This window comes from Notolabrus celidotus, chromosome 14 (assembly GCF_009762535.1).
Source record: "Notolabrus celidotus isolate fNotCel1 chromosome 14, fNotCel1.pri, whole genome shotgun sequence".
NCBI lineage: Eukaryota > Metazoa > Chordata > Actinopteri > Labriformes > Labridae > Notolabrus > Notolabrus celidotus.
The window spans coordinates 10,763,870-10,783,112 of NC_048285.1; the positions used below are offsets into that span (position 1 = coordinate 10,763,870).

At 40.5% G+C, this 19,243-nt stretch overlaps 1 protein-coding gene across 1 annotated transcript; it reads right to left on the minus strand.

Annotated features, from left to right (window-relative positions):
• Positions 1-222: 222 nt before the first annotated feature.
• aipl1 (aryl hydrocarbon receptor interacting protein-like 1) lies at positions 223-11,333 on the minus strand. The gene is made up of 6 exons (XM_034700353.1): positions 11,229-11,333; positions 5,322-5,501; positions 2,778-2,966; positions 2,442-2,618; positions 1,594-1,735; positions 223-804 (listed from the first exon to the last, which is right to left on the minus strand). Exons 1-6 carry the CDS (start codon positions 11,331-11,333, stop codon positions 605-607), a joined length of 993 nt encoding a protein of 330 aa, XP_034556244.1. The 3' UTR covers positions 223-604.
• Positions 11,334-19,243: the final 7,910 nt, after the last annotated feature.

The following is a 19,243-nucleotide window of genomic DNA, read 5'->3' on the forward strand; positions in this document are numbered from 1 at the left end:
TAAGAAGTTAAAAAGAAATGATAGACCTTAAAATAGTTGCATCTTCTATAAGAATTCCCAAATGGTTCTTCTTTCTGAACGAGTACTTTCATGTACGAATAAGTAAGAACAATTGGCTTATTTTACTGAAATCCATCCATTTGGATAAATAATTATATTGGTCCTGTTACCAAAACTGTGATCATACTTAATGCAATTGAACAATTTGTTACAAAACAACAATTATTTTACTGTCACATTAATTTATTTCTTACATATAGAAAACCATTTAGCCTAAGTGTAACTTCATGGGAGGCAACAGCAGAGATTTGGTTCTCCATTGGTCATTCTGACTTTATAGTCCTCAGTAACATTACAATGCAGGAAGAGTTCTCAGAGGAATAAACTCACTCTGTATACATAAATAAGGTGGTATAAGCTTTCTTATCTTACCCTCTAGAAGTAAGAGAAAATGTGTACTACACCTTTAAACCAAACAGTTTCATCCCTTTGTTCAACCCTGATCGTAATCTTGCAAAGCACTAGAATATATATTAGTATTGCGCTACATTATGATTTCCACTCTTTGACCTTCTATTCCAACTTCTGCAGCAGTCTCTCTTTGTCAAAACATGCCCTTGTACTTGTCCCTGTCCTCCTGGTTCTTCTCCTCCATGCGCATGTTCAGCACAGCCAGATCCTTCTTCACGGCCTTACTCATGCCTGGGTTAAGGTCTAGCACCCTGCTGAAGTCCTGCCGGGCCTCTGCTTCATTCCACACCTCCATGTGGGCCTTACCTCGCAGGTAGAAGGCCTTCACTACACCTAGAAGATAAATACAAATCTGTTCTTTATGTCAGCTCAATCATCATTTTATGGGTGATTGTAACAGTCTTTAACAACTCATTAAAATTCACATTGATTTGTGAACACGTACAACTCTAGACTGTACATTATGTTGAACAGGAACCAGTTTTTAGGGTCTGATTTTATTGGGAACATGAAGCAAATATTTACAGCAACCATAACGCACAGTGAAAACACACCCAGCTTGTTAAAGGCTGAATAAACTGTGAGGCTGTAATGCTTATGGCATGTCAGTTTTTCACACTCATATATCAACTGGCTGGAATATGTTAAAGGCACTATGAGGAGTTTTTAACTGGCTGAGAAAAAGACTGAAACTGATACTGATGCCTCTTTATGACCCACAAAAGCAAACAAGACCATCTCCAACAACACTGATACCTTCTCTGTTGTCATTTCTAATGTCTAAAACCGCTCTGAGGGGGTAGGTGTCAGAACAGTTGATTGACATCTCACTTTAGAAACACCCTTTTATGGCTGTTTTCATTGCAAATAATCACATGGTAAGGTAAGTCTAAATGTTAAAAGACAACAGGATGAGGTTATTGTCTGAAGACAAGTATTTTGCATGTACAGGACAAGAGATAAGAGGTATCACTTTGTCCACAAGGGGGCGCCAGAATCGATACAAGCTAAAAGTTCCTCACAGCAGCTTTAAATAACAAAGCAAATATGTTGGTTCATCGCCATTGAGTATAGTCTTAAGTATATTAAGTATACTGTCATTTAACAAGGGCCTCATTATACCTGGGTGCTGGTTGATGATGTCACTGGTATGTTCAATGACCTCGTAGTACTCCTCCATACGAAGCAGACACTGACAGTAGTTGAGAGTTAAGGTGTTGGCCATCTTTTCAAGCTTCAGCCACGGGACTTCCCATGCTTTCTCCTGAAAAGGAAATAAGTTTAATAAATCAATCAGTCAATTGATTAACTTTTTATTTATCACCAACAGTTTCACATGATAAATGTGGATATGCAACACAAATATAATCCAAGCTTGATTCATGGCTGACAGTTGTAAAACTAAGTTGTTGGCATTAGCCTTATACCAGTCTTAAAGAGTGTGAGTTGTCCTAATGCTCACTTTTATTTTTAAGTATAGGAAAAATTAAATCTATTTTCCCTCTGTCTTCTTTTCTTTCAATTTTTGGAATCCAAATCTTGATATATTTCCTGAGCATCAGTCACTTGGCTTTTTTAGCTGCATTCAAGATAAGCTCTAGTGCGGAGCCACATTCAAGACAAGCCCTTATGTGGATCTGCATTCAAGACCAGTCCTAGTGCTGCATGTGTGTGGCACATTAGGTAGGGATGAGCAGGGCCTGGGAGAGACTCCATGAAGCCTGACCCTGAATGTCAGTCCAACTTTTCCCATCCCAACACCATCCATGTTCCCAAAAATTTATACAAAGAGCTTTCACTGGACAACACTGGCAAGGAATTCCTTTTCACTAGTTGTAAACCAGGGGAACGTCAGTCTCGTTGGCTGACAGCCATCTGTTGAAGCTAATATGGGGCAGATCCAAGTCCATATACTTTTTTCAGGGAGCAAATAAAATTGTTTTAAGAAAAAACTAATTTGACATAATTACCTTGGTCTGCACATTCTTTATGCAGATGATGGCCTCTTTATATTTTTGGGTGGCCTCTTGGTACTGTCCTTGTTTGTAGAATTTGTTCCCCTGACCGTGCAGCACAGGCACCACCTTCAGCCTCTCCTCATCACTCAAAGCCCACGACTCCCTGTTGTACTCACTGGGCTGCTGCACCTGTCAATCAAGCACATATACAGAGTTACACGTGTTAAAACACCATCTGAAGTGTGCTGATACCTCGCCAACATGTAGCTCCCAACAGATATACGTCTATATTTATGCCCTTAAACACAGATTCTCACAAACTCAAGCATGTTTTCTGTTCTGTCTCACCCTGAGAAGCTCCAGGACAAAATAAAGAGGCTTGGGCTCTTTCATCAGCTCATCCAAGTCGTCGTAGCCGAGACTGTTGTAGGCAAACATGTTGGCCATGCCGCATGTGTGGATGTGCCAGTCGACCGGGTCTTTTCCCTCTGCGATGCGCCTCAGACTTTTAGAAACAAGTGGGTAAACACCAGTGTGCTAGAGAAGAGAGGGAATCACAAGAGTGGAAATTAAAACAGATTCACTTAATTACAAAGATAATTCACAATGGTCCAATGTGCCTTTAATATTTTGGTGATATACTTCGGCAGGCTTTAATTTTTCTAAAATTTACCGAGTTGCAACATTAATAACTGTTAGTGGGGCAGCTGCTTGATATGTCCCATGATACGTCAATACAGTGTTTTGTTTTTTTGCATTGAAGCAAATGGAAAGACCCTTTCTGAATTAACACATATAATAATTGTTACATCCATGAATATTCTGAATTTAAAAAGTCCCCGACCCCCCCCCAAAAAAAGCATTTGACAGGACAAAATAACAGACACCCTGGGATGAGCAACAGAGGAGGGAGACCTTTTTAAGGAAGGAATTATAAGCGATAAACTGTATAGATAACGGACTCTATAATTGCAAAAATGACATCAACAAATATGAGATATTTTTGGATTTTCCCCCCCATAATTCTTCACTCATGGAGTGCTGGTTTAAGCCTGAAACCCATATACAGAGGCTATTGTCAATGTCACAGCCACCACTGCTTCGACTACAAGTTGGTTAAACACTTTTTCATATACTGACCAGGACTTTAGCTCTGGTTAATGCTTCTGCTGTAATTCTATAATTCTCTACTACCTTGAGGTAAACAGCACAGATGACATCTCGTAGTGCAGCACAAGTATTCAGATCTAGAATATGGAAATGAAGCTTTGTATAGGCTATGTTAGATTAAAATGACATATTGAACTTAAGCAATGTGTAACCAGCAAAGGCAAGTGGACGTTAACTCACTAGGCTGGTGGTGCTGAGCTCTGTGATTGTTAGCCACACTCTGCAAACCTATTGGACATTGTTTACCCGCAGACTCTACAACTCTGTGTTAAGCTGTGTTGAATACATTGTTCTCACTTGAGTATTTTCTGATCTTATATTTACCGTAGTAATTAGTTACTGTTGTTCAGAATTTAAATTAGCGTTTAAACAACTAGGACATCGTCTGGGACATCCCTGGTGAATACACATCTATCAATTAACCACGAGCTTCTGAAACTATGGAACCAAAACAGCTGGACGCTTAATAGAAAAGAATGACTGTTACGGAATATGGGGACTATAGTTATTTCCTTGTATGCGCACATTGAAATTATCATTCAAAGCATAGTAAAAAAAAAAGTCTATGTTTGTAACGTTTTAAAAGATACAAGAGAACCCATCACAGAAAATGTAAATGTGTTTATCTTAAAAAAACAAAAAAAACAACAACATTAATTTGATTCTACTTTGTATTACATGATTTCAAGCCTTTCCTCTCATTTAACATAGCAAGTCTGTCCTCTGCTGGACATGAGTGATACTGCGCTGCACATTCATCGCAGTGTGGTGCAGCCGTGTCATTCAGACGGGTGAATAAATGCTGTAAGCCCCATCAAATCTAATCAGAGAGGAGGGGAGTCACATGTGCTGATTCAGCAGGAATCAGAGCCGATTAGTGAAAAGTGAGGCTGCTGCAGATTAACAACAGCATGCCTCAACCCATCTGTCTCTGACACACACACACACACACACACACACACACACACACAATCACACAATCACAGAAACACAGAGCAGACATGACACATTATGGATTATATCAGATGCACCTACATCAACATATATTTAAAGGAAGTTTGTTTGTGTGATACAGGGGCATAAAGCAGCGTGTGTGTGTGTGTGTGTGTGCGTGCGTGTGTGTGTGTGTGCGTGTGCGTGTGTGTGTGTGTGTGTGTGTGTGTGTGTGTGCGCGTGTTGTGTATGGGACATCAGCTTTTACGACAGGAGGAGGTCACACGGAGACGACAGAACAAAACCATTACACACAAGGAAAATATTCAGGGAATTTAAAATTGAAACTTCACTGGAAGTGACTCAGATTTCCCTGGAGCAGTGATTTTAATATGTGAATGTTTGTTTTTAACCACATGTTTTTTATTGTTATGCAAGGTTTTCTACTATGGGTCACCTACTGATCCAATTTTTAAAAAGTACTGAGCACCAAACTCTGTTTTCTGCCATTCACGTTTGTGCTGTCTGGGTAGGCCTTATATGTACAACTGGCACACATAAAACGTTGTTTGGTTGCTTCAAATTAAAAGCAGCACACATTACACCCACACCTGTAGTGTGATGTCACTCTGTATAAAGGCGAGATTTGTACTAACAGACTATTATGTAATGTGATTAAAAACAAAACAATCAAGAAACCAAGGTAACAAAAAAAACCCAGATTAAAACAAAAACAAGCTGGAACTACAAAAGTATTTTAAAAATGTTTTTAAAAAAACCTTCACCCACAATGGTGTCACACCAGAATTCAGCCACCTCCCCGATCCTCATGGAGGCCAGCAGAGTCTCCCAGATGTCCAGTTTAAACATGTTCCCGATCACAATCTCCATGGGCGTCCCGGTCACTTTGCTGTCATCAATCACTGTGCGTTCGTCATCACACAACTGGGTGCGGAAGTGGAACGTCACCTTGAGGAGAAAGAACCATTGAAAAGAAGAAAAACGTGAAGTATGCTTTGACAAGCTGTAGCAGTCTGGACAAGACTTGACTCAGCTTTAAAACTGGACTTGGCTCACACGGGTCACTGATGAGGGTCAGAGAGGTCAAATAGACGTTGCCTTACATGCAGGTTAACACTCAACCCATTAATATTGTTTTCATGTGAAAAAGTTGTCTTTACTCAAAACTGACGTGTAACTGATGAAAGTAAACACATGTGCACAACAGTCTTAATAAAAGCGTTATGTCATGAGCTTCACACTGTGCAGTTATTCAACAGTGCAGACAGACAGACAGGCTCGATGAAGGATAGACATGCCAAGGTTGTGTGTTGTGTAACGTCCGAGGAAAGTGAAACCATTCAGGGGGATGTGAGAATACTGGAGAAAAACATGCTCTTTCTCAAGTTGTTTCTCAAGTCAACACCATCCACGCTCACTGCCAGCACAGGTTAGGAGGGATTCAGGGTTCCCACTCTTTTCCAGTACATTTTCACTGATGATCAAGCTGGTGTGACAGTCTAAATTTAGTTCCTAATTTAGTTTCTAAATAGTCTAATGTGTTCCTCTCAGTGGAAGTCTACATTGAAAGACATGTAGTCTATGGCTATCAATGAAATCATCTCTTACATACTTAAAACTTATGGCAAATTGATAACAGAATAATGCAACCACAGATGTACAGCACTTCACTTTATTAGTGCAACCAAGTAACAAGGATGGGCAACATCTCAGCTTTCTCTTTTCTCAAAAAATATAAAATGAGCTAAGAGCCAGCAAAGGAATCAGGAAGCTGCCTTACTGAAATAATTAGATAATAATAATGATCAGAGGATCAGTGCATTAATGACCTAAATAGAACTTAATGACAAAAATGGCCACAAATGTTTCTCAACTCAACTCAAAATATACCTGCTTAATCATGATATTCATCCTGCTAAGTGGTCGATATAAAACAAAGCAAATGTCACGTTTTTTATTTGAGTTACCGTAAACTCTGAAAAAAAAAACGCACCAGTGTAAAGACGCACTCTGTATTTGAAGATCTCTCAGAGATTTAAAAAAATGTAAACTGTCTTCCTGCGTGGCGATGTCTATTATGATCAGCGACATCTACAACGTGGAGTTTCTGTGCAGCTGGGTCGCTCTTTTTGTTCCGTTTGTTTTCACTATCGGGAGTTTGCACTCCTACTAGCTAGAGCAGGGGTTCTCAAACTTTTTGGAGCCAGGGACCCCTTACAGGTGAGAAAATTGTCCAAGGCCCCCTCATAATTGTAACACAGATTAAGCACATTAGTGATGTGTCATGATCAAAAGCTGCGGCTCTGAGAGCTGATGTTTTATAGTGAAGCAGAAGAGCCGGCTCGCATCGAGAGAGAGCCTGCTCCCAGTTTTTTCCTTTTGCTGCTTAGCTCTCAGTGTTCAGCCCCAGCTCTGCTCACAGCAGAACTTTGTTTTGATTGGTCAGCATGGCGTCCATGTGGCCAATCACATGTGAGGATATAGGATATAGGTGATGGAGGGGAGGCTGTGTATCCTGGCTACATCTGTTCCTTCTGAGAAAGTTAGGGTTAGGGTTCTTCTCAAAGACAGGGCAAATTCTCACTGAGAGGAGAAATCGGATCAACCCATCCAAGCTGAGGCATCTGATTTTTCTCAATGCCAACCTGCACTGAGGACATTAATAATGTTTGCTCCAGTTTGGTTCTGGTTCTGTTTGCTTGAGTTTGTTCTGTTTCTGTTTGATTGAGTTTGGATCTGGTTCTGTTTGCTTGAGTTTGGTTCTGGTTCTGTTTGCTTGAGTTTGGATCTGGTTCTGTTTGCTTGAGTTTGGTTCTGGTTCTGTTTGCTTGTGTTTGGATCTGGTTCTGTTTGCGTAAGTTGGTTCTGGTTCTGTTTGCTTGAGTTTGGTTCTGGTTCTGGTTCTGCTTGCTTGAGTTTGGTTCTGGGTCTGTTTGCTTGGGTTCGGTTCTGGTTTGGTTCTGGTTCGATTCGGTTCTGGTCCGGTTCGGTTCTGGTTCGGTTCTGATTCGGTTCGGTTCTGGTTCAGTTCTGGTTCAGTTCTGGTACGGTTCTGGTTCGGGTCTGATTCGGGTCTGGTTCGGTTCAGGTTGGGGGTGCTTGAGTTTGGTTCCGGTTTTGTTTGCTTGAGTTTGGTTCTGGTTCTTACCCTAACCCTAACCCTAACCATAACCCTAACATAACCCTAACCCTAATCCTAATCCTAATCCTAAACCTAAACCTAACCCTAATCATAACCCTAACCCTAACCCTAATCATAACCCTAACCCTAATCCTAACCCTAAACCTAATCACAACCCTAACCCTAATCATAACCCTAACCCTAATCATAACCTTAACCCTAACCCTAATCATAACCCTAATCCTAATCCTAACCCTAACCCTAATCATAACCTTAACCCTAACCCTAATCATAACCCTAACCCTAATCCTAATCCTAACCCTAACCCTAACCCTAATCATAACCTTAACCTTAACCCTAATCATAACCCTAACCCTAATCTTAATCCTAACCCTAACCCTAACCCTAACCCTAATCCTAATCCTAATCCTAACCTTAATCCTAAACCTAACCCTAACCCTAATCATAACCCTAACCCTAATCCTAACCCTAACCCTAACCCGAATCATAACCCTAACCCTAATCCTAACCCTAAACATAACCCTAAACCTAATCCTAACCCTAACCCTAATCCTAATCCTAACCCTAACCCTAATCCTAACCTTAATCCTAAACCTAAACTTAACCCTTATCATAACCTTAACCCTATCCCTAACCCTAATCCTAACCCTAATCCTAATCTTAACCCTAACCCTAATCCTAACCCTAACCCTAATCCTAAACCTAAACCTAACCCTAACCCTTATCCTAACCCCAACCCTAATCCTAACCCTAACCCTAACCCTAAACCTAATCCTAACCCTAACCTTAATCATAACCCTGACCCTCACCCTAATCATAACCCTAATCCTAACCCTAACCCTAATCCTAATCCTAATCCTAATCCTAATCACATCCCCAACCCTAATCATAGCCCTAGGATCAGGGTGAGAATGGTTTTGTAACAGAATAGATGCACAAAATTGGTCAATTATAAGTCTTCTTATAAAAACACAGTATGTAAAAGGGTTTTCAACACAAACCATTATTTTTTGCAAAGTTAAGGTAAAACATACGGCTATAAAGATCCTAAATTAAGAGCCGTTCGGGAGTCGAAAGGGCCGGCTCTTCTTTTGGAGCCGAGTTAAAAGAGCCGGCTCTCTGAAAAGAGCCGAACTTCCCATCACTAAAGCACATGCTTACTAACATTTGGACTCTTAGTTGCCCTTGAAACTATTTGTATTGCAAAACGTATCAATGTAAATACTTTAGACCTGTACCATAGTGATAAACAGATACCACTTCAATTTGAATCAAGTAAATACCACTTTTATCCTTTAAAACAGAGGGTGCTTTCATTCCTTGTGGACTCAACATGACAGCATTTATACTTTTCAAGTAATTGATCTTAAAAGTTTTCAGAAAATTAACAGTAGCAAGATTCACATATCCCTTCGAGCCACCAAATGGTATCATAACAACGGTGTATGCTGTTTTGTAATGACACAGCACAATTTTATAATTTATTAGAAATGTATTCAAATTATTTCACGGACCCCCACGCTATGGTTCGCGGACCCCCAGGGGTCCCAGGACCCCAGTTTGAGAACAACTGAGCTACAGTACGGTAATTGAGCTCTCAGCCTGCAGAGAAAGTTGTGAGGCACAGACCCCCAAGCTCTCGGCCCGACTGCACTGGTCACACTATAACTTAAATATAAGACTCTTTGAATCAAAAGAGCACTCTACAAGGTTAATGTACCATAAAATATAAACTATAAACCCCCATTTTCTGTGAATGCATGATTATGACCAAGTGAAGGAGAAGAGATGTGAAAAAAGTTGTGCTGTGTCGCTGTGTCTTTTCCAGCACAGCGTGCACTCAACTTTCAATGAATGGGGATGTGTTTTGTTAATCGGGTCAGGTCGCACACAGTCATGTTGGAATAATTTTCCAGGACTATATGTGATTTTCCAGGGCATTTGACTTTTTCTCCCATTTTCCAGGTGTTTTCCAGTACTGGAAAACTGGTCAACTGTTTTCCAGGTTTTCCAGGACGCGTGGGAACCCTGGGATTGTATGAACCTGAGATCATGTATTACACTCATATCCACTTTTTAATCATTTTTTACAATGGCTGTCCCCAAACTAGAGAATGACAGGGCCCACTATCAGGTCCAGAACTATTCTGGAGTCTACCGTAAACTCTTATCACTCCAATAATCTAATAGTTTTCTGATTATTACACCAAGATGATGAGTTTCCCAATATTTGTATTTACAACAGACAACATTGTGAATGAAACTGGACCTTCAGTGATGCAGTGCAAATACTAAATCCTTCCTAAATGCAACAATTTGTAGCAAATAAATGAAGTGCATGTAGTGAATTAAAGAATTTAAGAAATAAAAGTCTTTAACTTTTGTTTCCCACTAGGGGGCCACAGCCCACAGTTTGGGAACCACTGGTTTACAGTATGAGGGAAACTTTAGAAGAGCAGTAAAGAGGAGATCTGACCTTAATAGCATGACTATGAACTCTACTAAAGTCATGGAGAGCCAAAAGATGGATTTTCTCAAAGACATTGAACCTTTTGTCTTGAACAATAATCACATTCATTATATAACAGAATCATTTGACTTCTTGTTGAGCCTGATACACAGGGGCTAAGGGTGAAGGGGTTGAGGAAACTGAATTAACAATGGAACTTCTCAATGAGCTACAGAAGCAAACCAGACCCTCAGCGACAAGATTGATCATTTCTATATAGTCATGCTGCACAGCCTTTAACATCCAAGATTTACCATGAGTAATATGTTGACTGTTAAAAGAAACCAGGAGAACTTTTTGTTAAAGTTAACATTACTGTCACACGAAAGGAGAAAATCAGAAAAGATAGAAGAGGTACCACTTCGACCACAGGAGGCACCAAAATTAACACAAAATGACCCAAGGCATGGAGTGATGTGTGTGCTCTATAAACCTCTACTGAAGACCAGAGGTAATCGCAGCCTCCATGAAAGTCATCATGTTTAAGTGAAATGGCTAACATTTGGTGCAACGTGAAATTTAAAACCGTAACTCTGGAGCAACAAAGCATTGTATGCATAATAAACCTTCACAGTCATGCTTTCAGAGAGGCTTTCACTCCTTCAAGTATACTACTTAGGAAAGCTGCAAAAAAACATACACCATATGTCAAATCAGGTCATGATAGGGTTTTAAAAAGAGCATCTGCTTGGATATTTGGATAAAAATATTGTACTGCCTAGTATCGTGTACATATGATGCTGTTCACATTCTGATCAATAAGTCCTTATGTAAAACTGTTGTTAGTATATCTGATGACTGAAAGCTAGCTTTAATCATACACTTTAAATGGTACAATACAACAACCATACACGACTGTTATTTGTCAGAAATATGCTTCAGTTATATATATTTTCAACACACTAATGGGCTGTAAAGTCAGTTAACTGCAGGCGCACATGCATTCTAATAAAAGATTGAAGTAAAGGCAGATTTCACGCACAGCTATCAGTGATGTTATATTATTAACAAAGGCCTAGTGTACCTTTGCCCCAGTGATGAGTCTCGGGATATCTGCGCTGCCTCCATGCAGGATGGTCTTCTTTATTCCCTCTGAGCCGAGCAGCAGCGTATCCTGCATGTCTGTCATCCTTTGTTATCTTGTTTTTATGATCACCTCTTCTAACTAAGCGTTTAGATATGATATGTCTCTCTGCATGAAGTGAAAGGTACAACATGTGTAAAGGGTACAGATTACTTAGAGGTGTTTCTCAAATGGATTAGTTTGGGTTAGAGATAATGAGATTAGAAACTTCTCCTCCTCTCCTTATGTTTCATCATCTCTCTTTGAGTATGTGTCATCACCATCAGGACTTTGCACACTGTTAGACCTCAGAGACATTCAGAAAGAAGAATAAAAACAGAGGAGTCAGTGGGACTGCATCAGCAAGTGGATTCAAAGGAATGGTTTAGATATGCTCTTTGTTATCCTAGGTGTAAATGTTAATGTATCAAACGTACTAAGACCAGAGAGAGACGAGCAGAGGAGAGAGAGAGAGGAGAGAGACGAGAGAGAGGAGAGAGGGAGAGAGAGAGGGCGAGGAGAGAGGAGAGAGAGAGAGATGAGGAGAGAGGAGAGAGGGAGAGAAGAGAGAGAGGGAGAGAGAGAGAGAGAGAGGAGAGAGAGAGAGAGGAGAGAGGAAAATAGAAACACAAATAGATCTGTGCGAGTAGGACATGTTTTCCATTCCAGAGGAAATTTCCTGGATTTATGTGGATGTGGGGATCTGAACAACTCAGAGAATACTAAGAAACGGAGCAGCAGACAATAACTGCATGGACTCCTTGACCTTGTCTATAAAACATCTGTCTCCCATCTGGGCAACGTGTGTGTATGTGTGTATGAACAATCCAGGTCTCCTGTAGTGTTTGCTAACAAAGTCTGCAAGCAGTTTGAGGAGGCAATTATTCTCAAACATTACCCAGTGTTAATGCCTTATTCCGTACTAATTGCACAAATAGTAAACCCCATAACTTCACCTTGGCATTGCTCACAATTGTATAACTTTACAGCTTTGTGTTTGGTCGGTGAGCGTGGACGAGGAGGTATTTTACCATGAATTTATCAGGCAAAGGCTGCTGCCTTATCTCTATTCAAATACGGCCTCTTTATCCTTGGGAAGTGCTGCAACATACTATCAAGTTTGCCTTTTTTTTTCCACTGTAGGGACAGACAGGATTGGGCAACCGTGTGGTATGTACTTGGCAGCAGTCCAAGCACAGGCAGGGAACAGGTTTAACACCCTCTTGTGGACATGGTGGAGCATTACAGTAAGAGCTGGTCCCTTTCTTTTTCCTCATCATACCGAGCCTGATTAGAAGTGTTGCAACATGGAACTATAAAGCCCTTAGACACTAATATTGCTTGTGACGCTTTTGCTCTACAAATAACCGCATGTGATGTGACTATAGGGACGGTCATATCTAAAACAAGCCATAAAACACTTCTAAACTGTGCTTTTGCTAAATGAAGCCCGGCATGTGGATTTCATGTGCATTTCCCTTGTAACATACTTGAATCATTTTAATACAGGCAAACTGTTTTTTCTCGTCTCTTTTTTTTCCTACTTTTATCCTTCTCAGTTGAAACAATGCACATATGGTGGGATGCTTCTCTTGGATGACAGGTTTGTGTTGCTATAGTTACAGCCTTTTACATCATTATCATATCTGAGAAAAGTAAAAAGTTAAACTAATTTTATAACTTTGGCTTTGTCTGTAGTTTAAAACCTGAAAGTAGGGTTTTTTGTTGGATATTTGCCTTGTTTTGGTGATAAAGTTGTCTCAGTACCTGATTCCCTTTTCCTATCATCTAACCAGTTGGAGACATGATACTTCGTCAATGGTGTTGTAACCCATTCTTTGTGCCAGACAGTGACTCATTATGCTTGCGTCACACCGCCTACTCTCTTTTTTTGTGTGTCTGGTGCATTGTTGCTTGTGCATAGTGCATGCACATCAGACTTTGCTGCAAGTACAGGTGTAGCGTGGGAAATGCAATGTGGCTGCTTACTGAACTGCATGCAAACACGCACTTTGAGAACAGGTTCAGCTACATGCAAAAAAGGAAACACCCCGACCTCCATCATATTTAGCCCTGCTGGAAACACCACTGCGGATGCATTAGTTCCACTTTAAGCAAGTCATACTCTATTTCTGGAAAGTACAGTCATGGATTTCCTGGGGAGGAGCTGTAACCCTGTGTAAAGCCATTCATTCATATACATAACGCACGGGGGTGGCTGCTTCCATGACGCACGACATGCACGCACATAGCATAAGTGTTTATGAATGTGTAAACCTTTTGTGCCTCTGCAGTGGGAATAAGGGACAGCAAGCATGAGTGACTGAAAGAGTATGAATATCCTTCTCTCTCTGGCAGCACTGGACATGTTGAGCTGACCTTGCAGATTCTACAAGGAAGAGGATCCTGTGATAAGAGCAGTATGGGGGTCCTATGAGAGGCTGGGAGCATTATCCACCACATTTACGGAGCAGATATGGTCTTTTGATATGTCGCAGACAGAACCGACAATAGGCATGATAAAAAGAACATTTTTTAATGCAGTAAGTTAACCAACTGAGTGTATTTTGCAGTGAGGAGCATAGCTACAGTTACCACCACCTTTGATGAGCTATATACCACCCAGGCTTTCTGTTATTTACTTTTGAAAGTTAATGTAGATTCAGATTTCTATATTCAGATAGATAAATTCCAATTTAATGGAATGGATCAGAAATAAATGATCAGATCTCCATTTGATAAACAAGCATTTCAAAGTGGTTCCTTCTCCTTGTGAGTACAGACCTGACAAGTTTATATTTTACTGTTCACTAATCTAAATTGTGTTGTTGATATTTCAGCAAACTCCAGACCTGTTAATTGAAAGTAAATCACAGGAAAAACAGCAAATTTTTTTCAAGCTCATACTGCTGAATTAAGCCACAGTTAAGCCTCTGTGCAAGTTATTATTAACAGTGAGACTGAGACTCTCACCAGAGACAGATTAACAGGTGCTCCTCCACGGGTTTAATGATCCCAGAATTGATAGTAAAGAGAACTCTAGGCTACCCGGTCATGGATGCCCAAAGAGTTGGCCATTGTTCTCAGAGCATATTTTTGTTTCAAATGAAAGGCCAAGGGTTCAGAGATGATATCATCTATAAGGTTTATCAGTTAAATATGTTACATACAACTAATCCAGTTGACACAGAGCACATGTGTATTTTATTTGGAAATAGTGGTTCAGATAACTTGATGCTCTGAGTCCAACCTCTCCTCCCGGGCTCTTGTTTTGGTCTCCACCAGCTTCAGAGAGGATATTGGGTCTCTGGATTTATCAAAGTTTTACACTAAATACAGCTCTCTGCAGCTACAACAGGAAAGAAGGTTGTTTTAAGAGATGGGAGCCATCAGGCAATAGAGTTGTAGCAATAAAACCAAAACAATGAGCTGACAGATGTTAAAACTAGCACAACTATAAGCCACAGCACTGATAGGTGATAGCTCTGTCAACCTTTATATAATTTACCACATTTTTAGTCTTTGGATCACTAGAAACTCTAAGTAATATTGTGAGTTTGTTATTAATACATTATTCTTTGACTATACTGCTTCTTTTTGGGCTAAAGGAAAAGGCACAGATATTTTGCACACTCTCAGCCCCACCCTGTTCCTCCAAGCACACACGCACACACACATACACACACATAAGGAACACAATAACTGAGAAGCAGTCTCACAGAGCTGCGCACACTGTGCTGCCCGCAGGCTGTACCCACAGCTGGAAATACAGATGACACACACTGTCTTATACACGCACACATCAGTAATGTGTATAATAGAATTCCAAACATCTTCAGTGAAGAATTTGAACCGGTTAAGGATCGCTTGGCTAAGTCTTACCGCCATTTTTGCTTTGCTTTTGTGTTCTAGGAAGATCAAGGATGGAATGCAGATGTTACTTTGAAGTGTTACTCTGTGAATTAAATGACTGACATAGTTGTTTTGTAGGTGCTAATATGAAATGTTTCTGTGTGAACACTAGTAATCAAACATTTCATCTGTTATGTTGTACAAAGGTAAAGCCAAAATACCCAGCATCATAGCCACTGACATAAAACCCAGGTAGTGTTTCTGGTTTTATGTTTTTGAAGCCAGTGTCTCTACACTAGGTATCATCAAAACAGTAAAGATCCCTTGGGTCAGTACATTTTGAACCATAGACTGTATAAATAATGGACATAGTATCCATGACGTCACCCATCTGTTCCTGAGCGCTGTTTTGAAGCCAATCGTCGGCGGGAGCCATATTGGTAATGCAGAACTCAACCAAACTTAGCGTGAGGTAAAGGGGGTGGGATGGGGTGGGGGGGGGGGCAAGCCTCCTAGCCAACAGCTATGTGTTCCCACCTGTCAGTCAAATCAGTCATGTCCTTATTTGGGCAAAACTCGTAATCTTAATATCTTGTGATCCGTCGCATTACAAAAAAAAAATGTACAACCCGTACAGTGTGTGCTGATAGAGAAAATAGCTATGTAGACCAAAGCCGTTTTTTGAACCAGGCTGTAAACATGTTTATTAATGCTGTAAAGATTGTCTTTCTTGAACTGGTGTGTATGTGATTTCTGGTGTTTCTGCAGCCAACCTCAATTGGATGCTCGATGAATTGCAGTTTACAACACTTCCGCATGGGCTTCATATTTTGAGACCGGAGGTTGCAGCTCAGAGTGACACTCACAGTTAAAAAGTTGAATGATTGTATTGTCTAATCCTGGGTACACAGTGGCAGAGAAGCCACCAATCTGCAGAGCTGTCAATCATGGCGTTTCCCCCTATTTTTAGCTTCTAATAACTACAGTGATTAAAAATACACCTCTGGGGCGCTGGTTTGGCTCAGTTGGTAAAGCAGGCACCCCATGTACAGACGCTCAATCATTGTCGTTCTGGTTGTAGGATTGAGTCCAGACATGATCTGGTGCATGTTGTCTTCCATTCTCTTCCCACACTTTCCTGTATCCCTCTCTCAAGCTGTTCTTTGCGGGATAAAGAAGGAGGGTTAAAAATCTGCAAATAAATCTTTGAAAAATTGAAATTAAAAAAATAAACTTCTCAGTAAAATTTAAATTGGGACATAGATCAGCCTGATTAGAGCTAACTATAATGACACAAACCATGTTTCAAAAATATATATTTGATGTGTATTCTGAATTTTTTGCTTGATCCATGTCCCATCTGTTGACTAAAGAAGGCGGACTATAAGACCTACACTGCAGCCAGTCAGTAGGAACAGATTTGGGGGGTCTGGTTTCCATTTTGTAGAACCAACATGCCATCCATTTTATACTGTCTATGGGAATGATATGTAGACTTGACTTGAGAAGTAAAACTGCTCCATACTTCAATTTTATAGCAAAAACCAAGCCCTCCAGATGTCATTGGCTGGCTCAAAAACATCACCAAGTAAACATTATATGTCTTAAAGTATTCAACAAATAGCCGCTGGATTTAATCTATTATTGTCTCCATACAAGAATCTATTACCTGTTAATGCACAGGTGACAACAAGTTTTCAGGAGGAGAGAAGGAACTCACCTCATCTCAACTCAACCATCATCTGTGCTCACATTCTCGTAAATATTTCCTTGGCTGGTCCTCATCCAGCAACATTTAGGTGTTGCGATGTGTTAAGCTGTAACCCTGAATACCTTTCATTACTACATTTCCCTCAGTCATAAGTTAATGACAGCTTGTCTGAACAGGTGAGCAGAAATTCATGCTGCATGAAATAAATGAGTTATACAACATTTTCACACATCTGAGGTAAATATTTGAGGAATGTGAGGAGCAGATGTTCATTTAGCTGCACCAGTACTTACAATGCTTGACAAAGCGGAGTCAATAAACGTTTTATAAGGGATGTGCCCGTTTAGTCAGCTAAACAATCATGTCATTACCCTAAATACCAGTTGGTTAAACAGTTTATTTTTCATTAGGGGCCTGTAATGCTGGTCATTTGTTGCATCCAACCCTGCACTTCCATTGCTTCTACATTGCGTGACAGCTCCACAGCTCCACTGTGGTTTGGTTTTGATCTACTTCATCCGCAGCACTCACTGACTGCGTTTTCAGAGCGCTGATCAGAGCAGCACCACCAGATAGCTGGAGTTGCAAGACCAGGAATTCCATCGGAAATTACAGAATCAAATGTTTCCACCTCCATGATGAGCTCCGCCTCATCCATGTTGTCATCAGTGGCCTCTGAAAATCCCTGACCTGTTGACTCTTGGCATTTTGTTGATGTAGTCAATGTCAAATACAATCTGGTGTCAACATGGATAGTTTTATTCTAAAAATCAACTGGATGTTTAATGTTATTTTGGTGTCTGACTTCCCGTCTTGCTTGATCTGCCTTGTGCCAAATAGTTTCGCTGTGCTTCAGCATCCGGCATAAATAGGAGACGTTTCAAATCTGCTGCAGACGGCTCTGGATTGCAAGATCTGCGACAGAGCTGAGACTGACAGCACACACATCTGGTGGAAGTTCCCAGCATAACCAACCGCCTTTACCGAGGCTGTAGCTCCGCCCAATGGCAGCTGCCATGATGTTTTAGAACTCTAACCAGCACAGGCAAGAAGCAGCAAAGACTTGTGTTAGTTCTGCTAACGATACTTCGAAGAATCCATTGTTTTTGTAGCTTTGTGATGTTGAATTGCTTGAGTGAGTGAATGTGCAAAAACCTTCAGATGTGTGCAAACCAGATAAATCAGTGAAGGAGTTTAAAAATATATGAAGAGATACTTTAGCAGAGCGACTGTTCAGGGTTTACCAAACTGTATCTTTCTTATTGAAAACTGTAATCTGCTAAATAGAAAAATGAGTTACTCCTTTTTATTATGCTATTCATCCAGATTAGAAAGTGAGTTCTTATGATTTCCAGACCATCTTTGTATTTCCTGCAAAGATTTAAAAAGGATAAGCAAGATGGCAGATATTCAGTCAGGCCAGTTGTGTCCCCGGGCCTCAGGATTTCATATTTGGATCTTTTATGCAAGTTTTCAAACTGTGTGTGCCTTATTTATCAAAGTAGCCAAAATGGAGGAAAGCTGTGCAAACAACCTTTATTCATAGATTACAGATGTGGAATTTGAACAATCACTCGCTTGCCTAAGCTCCTAACAATGCAAAGTCATGCTTAAATGAGAGTCTTATTCATATCTTTATAGCAGTAGTTTTCATCTCTGGCTCATACAGGTGTTCATTATGGTGCTTTCCACCCTTGTAGTGTTCCTCTAGCACATATTTCCTAGCTTAAATTTCCCTGTAGGCCACAGATCTGAAAAGATTGTATAACCAATGGCAGCCTCCCAACTTTGTCTTACGAAGTTGTGCAGTGAGTCACAGACAATGACGATGTTGTTCTATGGCTAGATTAACGCAGAACAGACAAAAACAAAAGAATGACACATATCAAACATTCTTTCCTTTTACTTTAATCTAACTGAGGAAAGCCTGGATCTAGACCGCATAGTTATATCCTTTTACTCCTTTTTATTGTGAAAACCCAGTCCAGTCATGCAGTAACACACAGCTCTGACGTGGAGAGTGACTATTGGCAAAAAGCCCAAGCAGAAAAGGTCAGAGGTGACACTTGCTGTTCTGTAAACCACTGTGAGAGGGGACTTTTGACCCTGCAGTACCTCCTCTGGCCAGTAGGAGTGGTGCTGGATAGCTCATTAAGTGTATGTATGCTGTAGCTGTCCTGACTTGCAAAATCCTCAGTAACAACCTGCACTGGAGCCCTATGAAGTCAGTGTATTAGGACAGGCGAGAAGTTTCTGGAATGACACATTAGCTCACATTAGCTGTGAGCTCAGGCGCACATCAGCTGCTGCTCTTAAATTACCCTAGCTTTGTGCTTAATGCAGCCTCTGTAGGAGGAAATTATTAATACACAGCTCACTAACTTATTACTTCCTCTGGGCATTCTATAGGCCT